General features: G+C 34.7%; 1 protein-coding gene across 1 annotated transcript; it reads left to right on the top strand.

Moving 5' to 3' along the window:
• Nucleotides 1-1,703: 1,703 nt before the first annotated feature.
• On the top strand, nucleotides 1,704-7,027 carry LOC143624528 (short-chain dehydrogenase TIC 32 B, chloroplastic-like). Its single transcript, XM_077095147.1, has 8 exons — nucleotides 1,704-1,893; nucleotides 5,436-5,667; nucleotides 5,762-5,841; nucleotides 5,929-6,082; nucleotides 6,153-6,231; nucleotides 6,303-6,387; nucleotides 6,647-6,693; nucleotides 6,763-7,027. The coding sequence occupies exons 1-8, from the start codon at nucleotides 1,776-1,778 to the stop codon at nucleotides 6,940-6,942; spliced, it is 975 nt and encodes a 324-aa protein (XP_076951262.1). The 5' UTR covers nucleotides 1,704-1,775; the 3' UTR covers nucleotides 6,943-7,027.
• The last annotated feature ends 255 nt before the right edge of the window (nucleotides 7,028-7,282 follow it).

The raw sequence follows: 7,282 nt of genomic DNA on the forward strand, positions 1-7,282 counted from the left end.
TTTTTATGTCCTTTTATATGCTTACAATTTACCTACAATTTCTATTACTTGCTTACAATTTACCTAAAATTTATTTTCTTAAATGTACATTTGAATTGTCACTATACAACTTAAATCAGATGAACCTTATAGACCGAACCGCTCAAATCGAGCAATGTTTCATGTGGTTTCCTTTCCCTTGCTTATCGATCGAATAGTTTAAGTTCTTAAGCTTAGAACAAACCTTGTGAATCTTAATAATTAATTTCACATATTTGAATTTGTTTTAATGTTTCTAAAATTTTCAATGTAGTAACAATTTCAAAAACATTCAAAATCTCTAAGACTGTTTTACTAGATTAATCGGAGGACTCCCCGGTACGACAAAGGAGAGGCTCAGCCATGGTAGATAACGACCTGCAAAATGAACATATGCCAGCCTTATCACATGTTTATGGAAAGTTTTTTGTAATCGTACTCCGGCTTGAGAATTAGTGTGATAGGAAGTAGACTTTTAGAGTGGGATTATTATTATGTCATACCTGTTTTTTTTTATCATTGAGTCGCATACCATTCATATGTAATATATCAAGAACGAATTAGCATGACCCACGAAATCGTAAAAGACGCACAAACATTATTGAATAACTCTCAAAAATCCTTGTTACACATAACTCGTGTTTATATTGATTAACTCTAACTGGGTTGCATCTTATATGTTAAATCATAACTCAGTCATATAGAGAGTAACATGATTTACTAGCTAAGACATTACCTGTTGTAATTATAATGCAATTAGTAACATATTGTAATTATGCTATATATAGTGAAGGGCTACACTGAGGGACAATTTTTGACACATTGCGCCACGTAAGCAGGGAACGATTTCCATTTTAGAGTGTAGTGGCTTGTAGCCTAATATTGCCCCATCACACGCCATTTTTTTTCTTTTTATAATTAAATAAACAAATAAAACTTCATTAGATTAAATAAATAAAAGAATGCATTAAAATTAAAAAACAAACATCAAGATAAAAAAAATACTTAACAAAAATTAGAGAAAAAACACTAAAACTAAAAGCTAATGTCCTTTTTTGGTTGTATGGAGGAGCGTATTGCCCAAAACCAAGTCATGGGTTATTCGTGTTGTTTCTCGCATTCATTTTCGTAAGGTGTGTGGAGAATTGAAAGATTGAAGGAAGTGTTTTTGTTTGAAAAATTAGTATTTTTGTTGTAGAAGGTGGCATTTTTTTGTTTGAGATAGTGGGTATATATATACATATTATGTTGGGTATTTTTCTTTTTTTTTGTATTTCATCATTGTCAACTGTCAAAATAATAAAATATTATTATTTTTCAAAGTTTCCCGGCAACAAATACATGTCAACCCCAGCCCAAAAAAAATCGAAGGGCGGGGGGGGGGGGGGGTTGACGGTGTGGAAGGACCAAAATCGTCCCATTACACTTAGTCTTAAAAAACATAACTAATTATGATGGTTTGTCAATATTGGTCCCATAGGTTCACCGGCTTATGACTTTAAGTCTGAAACTACCAACAACATATTGCCGCTTCTAAAAAATAAAAAAAATATTTGTAATAAATTCACCGCTATAAGTTCACGCATTTGACAGTTAACACCCACTTTTATCATTTCCCATTGCTCCCTCTCCAACTTTCTTTCTCACTTTTGTCTATATAAATATAGAGAATAATGCCTGCAAATTTCAGCTAATTAAGCTCTCCCTCATCATACATACAAACAAACACATATAAGCCGTCAACATCAAAACCTGGAATGGGGATACTGTCTTTGATAACAGGATGGCCCGGGTCGAGTGGATTCGGATCGTCTTCCACTGCTGAACAAGTTACCGATTCCATTGATGCTTCCGATCTCACTATTATCATCACTGGTAATTAACTAATTATAAACAAACACATGTAATTATTAGTATTAGTCGTTATGCATGCATTATTCTGTGCTTTTTTTTTTAACGGTGAGTTATTATACCATTTTATTTTATTATGGACTTGAACCCTCACCATTTCAATTAACAGCACCGTCTGATAAAAGTCGATTTACTAAGAATATGTGGTTGCGAAATAAAATCACCGAATAGTCATGAATGTCCCAACAAACACTTGCTTATGAAAATACGTTTAAAATTTATAAAAAAGTTACATACTCGTGACATAGTGGATAACTATTTTCTGGTAAACCAAAATACATCATGCATTTAATGCCGCTACCACCATTGTGGCTTCATAGTCCAAATTAAGCCGATCTTTTGCCGCCATACTGTCAGTCACATCACTGTTTCCTTTTTTCATCGCCGCCGTCACTGGCCACCATAATATTGTATCTCATATGCATAGTTCAAAACATTCAACGTCCATTTCGTGCATAATCATCAATTAATACCATCGATGACATTATGAACAGTCTGGTTTCATTTCAATCCATTTGATCAACGATCGGATATGAGCTAATACGTATGTGAGTGGGTCAAGATGGAGATGGTCCCCATAGGCTATCGGTACTGACGGCTACACCATCCGGTACTATGACGGCAAATTTAAGCTGCTGTCCCATTAGTCTATTATTATTATTATTTTTTGAGAAAATCTCATAAAATAGTAACCAACTTATAAAAGTACTCTTATTAGGTCATTGATGCATATTTCACAAAATCGGGTCACTAAATTTTTACATCAAGTCTCGCCGATTTTTTTGTGCGTCAAGATAGAAATGGAAGATAAGATGTGGGGTCGGAATTTGTAATATATGTAGTTAAATTTAAAAAAAAACGGTAATTATATTAAAATTTAAAAATAAAAAATAAAATTCACGTCGTCACTCAACGTCAACATAAAAAAAAATTAGTAGAACATCTTAATAGTTAACACAACCTGATTGCCCAGCAAACAATAGATACTTATGTTTATGTTTTTCTTTTTTCCAATTTGAAATAATGTTATTTTTATTAGCAATTATGTTATTTATATGAAATAATTTACAAAATAAGGGATGAAAATTGGAGAAAGACCATACCCCTCTTGAAAAATTATCAGGGGGTGTTTGGTAGAGGGATTTGATTGGGGAGAAATGGAATTAGAAATATTTCTTTTGTTTGTTTTCCACTTTTCATTTCTATTTCTCTTTCTATTTCTCTAAAACTAGAGAATTCCATTTCTCTTTAAAACAAAGAGAAATCCATTTCTCAGCAGCCTCCTCATAGCATGTCACCACCTCGTCTCCGGCCACCACCTCGTCTCCGGCCACCACCCCCGTCTCCGGCCACCACCTCGTCTCCGGCCGCCACCCCATCTCCAAGTCACCACCTCGTCTCCGGCCGCCACCTCGTCTCCAAGTCTGCAACCGCCACCTCGTCTCCAAGTCTGCAACCACCACCCCGTCTCCGCCGTTCGCAGTGGTGAACACAGAGATGGTAACCGGTTGTAGGTTGCAGGTGGTACGGGTGAACGGAGATTAGGGTTTCAAGTGGTGGTTCGTGGTAGGTTAGGGTTTTCAGATGGTCGGGTGATTGTGGTCGCAGGTGGGTGACAGTGGTGGTGGAAATCGGCGGTGGTTGCAGGTGGCTTCTGATTATCATCATCATCATCGCCACCACAACCACCACCACAAAATCTCCAAAGAGGCAGTGATGACAGATCTGAGCCTTCTTTTTCTATATCTTATGTTCCAAAAATTTGAATCTTTTTGATTTCTTGTGTACTGTGGTTGAAGAAGGGGGTTTGGTGGCGGCAGCCGGTGGTGGTGGGCTGTGGTTGAAGAAAGGGCTGTGGTGGTGGTGCTGGTGGTGTGGGGCTGTGGTGGTGGGGCTGTGGTGGTGGTGCTGGTGGTGGTGGGGCTGTGGTGGTGGTGCTGCGGTGGTGAGTGGTGTCAGGTTGGGTGGAGGTGGGGTTGGGTATGGTAGAGTTCTCTGTTTATTTTCTCGTGTACCAAACAAGAGAAATGATTCTCATTCTCCATACCAATTCTCTTTCTCCATAATTCCATTTCCATTTATATTTTCTCTCCATTTCCATTCTCTGTACCAAACACCCCGTTAGAAAGATGGAATGGTGAAAAATCTAAGGTGGAAGAGAGGTTGGTGAAAGATTAAGATGAAATGAACCACTCCCTCCACTCTAAAAAAAGAGTTGAAAATGTCTAAATTCAACATTTACATTCGAGCATTTATATTCGTATTTTCTATATAATATTGAAGAAAAATATAGAAAATATCTAAAACACACTACATCAGATTCTCTATAATAGAGAAAAAAATTTAAAAACTAAATTACACCTTTATATTTAGAGACTCATATTCAGTAATTTATATTTTTTTGTGAGTGTATTTAAAAAAAGAAAAATAATATAATAAGTGTTTGTAAGTAAGGTATAGATAAAAATGTATAGTTAGATTTTAGAGATTTTATAAAAATAAACAAAATTTACAGAAAAATATGTCTTTTCGTTAAATTACGAAGACAAAGTCCTCCGAAGCATATGTTGTAAAATATATTTCTTCGTCGCATTTAATGCCTATCCATTATTAGAATACTCTCTTAACACCAATTGTTTATATTATTATTTTAAAATATTTTTATATAATAATATTTTTTTCAGCCTAAGTTTTACCATACGTGTCTAGTATGTTGACCGTTAATGCTCAGCGTTCGACGAGAAACTAAACGATCGACTTATGAATACATATCCTGCCCGTTTACTTATATTTGCAAATGCTTGTTCATGTCTGCTCATATTCGTTCATTTATATTCACATGAGTTCATTTATATTTATTTTGTGTTATTTGAAAACAAACAAATTTTAACGTGTAAAGTGTACAAATAACTAAAGTAATTATGCTACTTTAAAATTGTAACGAAATAATAAATACTCTAGTTATTTGTATGTCTCGCATGCAAACCCATCTTGTATAGGATCCTACCCAAATAATTTTATTGATTTTATACATTTTAAGAACTTAGAAAGTCATAATCTTGAAGTTTTATTATATATTAAAAACGGCTATACATTTTTTTTTATAAAATATCTACATTTTTATTTAATATGGAGTTAATAAAAATTATAATAACAAATATTTGTTTTGTAAATCATGTAAAAGATGATTATTTGAAAATTTAAAAATTAGTGTGAATGGTAAATGAAGAAACGAGTGTTTTGAATTATGTTGTTTTGCTGATGTGACACTATTAACACCCACATGGAAATGTGCTAACAACAAAGCATGCTTCACTATCACGAGGTCACCAAACATATCGCTAGCGCTATCTATATTCATTGACCCCATTGTCGTTAATAGCCGCCCTTCCATCTCCTACACTCAAGTCAAACCAATGATCATCACCACTTATATTACAAATTTGAATTGGATTATGTAATTTAATGATTTGAGAAAAAACAAAATTAAGAATGTGGTTTTGCAGGAGGAGCAAGTGGCATTGGGTTAGAGACAACAAGAGTATTAGCAATGAGGGGAGCTCATGTGATCATAGCTGCAAGGAACACCAAGGCTGCAAATCAAGCCAAGCAAGCCATTCTTGAACACCATGAGCATGCCAAGATTGATGTTCTTGAGCTTGATCTTTCATCTCTCAAGTCAGTTAAAGCCTTTGCGGATACCTTTAAAGCTCTTAATCTCCCTCTCAATATCTTGATGTAAGCCCACAAAATATCAAAAAGCAAGATTATCATATTCGACACGCTTAATTGTTTACAAAAAAAAAAATGAAACTTTAACTCAAATTTTCAGAAACAATGCTGGTGTTATGTTCTGCCCCTACCAACTATCACAAGATGGGATAGAGATGCAATTTGCTACCAATCATCTTGGTAGGCCATTAATATTAATGCAGCAGTTTGCCAATTTTTATATAAAATTATCTTTAACCACCATTGGGAACGAATGAATGTTCTTAGGCCATTTCCACTTGACAAATCTACTACTTGACAAGATGAAAGAAACATCCGCAACTACCGGAAAAGAGGGTAGGATTGTAAATTTGTCATCTGTAGCTCATCTCTACACCTATGAAGAAGGGATCAAATTTGATAAAATCAACGATAAAGACAGGTAAATCCGTTAATATTTTCTGTTTAAATGATGGCATTTGGGATGATATATAGTTCTTTTCTTAAATCAGCTATTCGGACAAAAAGACATACGGGCAGTCGAAGTTAGGCAACATATTGCATGCAAATGAGCTCTCTAGACGATTAAAGGTATATTTTTGTTTTTTGATCCGTGAAACGATTTTAATCTAACCTCGTATTTGGTTTAACATGCAATGCAGAAAGAAGGAGCAAATATTACAGTAAACTCGGTACACCCGGGGCTAATAATGACAGATCTCATGAGGCATTCGCTCCTACTTATGAGTAAGTGTCTTGTAGATATAACAATTTATTCTAATTCTAATAGTATAACCCTAAAACCATACATCTCTATCATATCCATTCCCATTCTTTTATTACCACGTCATAATTATTCATAAACTTAGGACCACAATAAATAGTTATTTTGACATGAAGCTTTATCTAACTAGCCATTTGATAGCATTAATTGTTTTAAAACATGACTATTGAACCATCAAAAATAGTCAAATTAAGGTTAATTGTTTGGTAAATTGTATGGCAGGAATTTTGAAATTGTTCTCTTATATCCTCTGGAAAAATGTCCCTCAGGCAAGTATTTAAGTTACGGTTTTTTCCTTTCGGATTATTATGTTACTATTTAAATTATATTGCGTGTAGGGTGCGGCAACAAGTTGCTATGTAGCTGTGCACCCGGGCCTGAAAGGGGTGAGCGGGAAATACTTTCTCGACTGCAACGAATATCCGGCAAGCAACTTTGCAACAGATCCTGAATTGGCCAAGAAGCTGTGGGACTATAGTCATAACCTGGTCAACACTCTTGAGCAATCTTACTTTTAATTTAACTTTTCAGTTTATTTGTGAGTTATTTCAAAAATATGTTATAATGTTTTTTTTTATTATTATTATTATGTTGACTGTGTCTTAAATAAAGGGGACCCTTCCCTCAAGTTTTTTAATTCAATACTGTTGGTCACCATCTTGTTTAATGTTCACATGGATATGTTCACAAATTTAAGGGTACAGTTGTAAGTTACTCTTATATCCATTGCATAGATACTAGGTACGTATGTGTGTTCGATAGCGCGTCGAAAGACTAGTTGATTGTGGTATTTTCTATCAGGTTTCTTCAAACACTTATTAACCAAATCAAGTGGTATGTGCAATGTGCTTACATGCA

The sequence above is a fragment of the Bidens hawaiensis genome, unplaced genomic scaffold (assembly GCF_021521415.1).
Source record: "Bidens hawaiensis isolate Kalapana, Puna unplaced genomic scaffold, B.hawaiensis_p1.1 tig00003857_1, whole genome shotgun sequence".
NCBI classification, from domain to species: domain Eukaryota; kingdom Viridiplantae; phylum Streptophyta; class Magnoliopsida; order Asterales; family Asteraceae; genus Bidens; species Bidens hawaiensis.

Bases quoted from the DNA above. Each gene is read 5' to 3' on its own strand.
- LOC143624528 (XM_077095147.1), top strand. From the start codon at position 1,776: ATGGGGATACTGTCTTTGATAACAGGATGGCCCGGGTCGAGTGGATTC. The intron at 6,232-6,302 runs GTATATTTTTGT...CATGCAATGCAG, and splicing joins AGCTCTCTAGACGATTAAAG to AAAGAAGGAGCAAATATTAC. The intron at 6,388-6,646 runs GTAAGTGTCTTG...ATTGTATGGCAG, and splicing joins GCATTCGCTCCTACTTATGA to GAATTTTGAAATTGTTCTCT.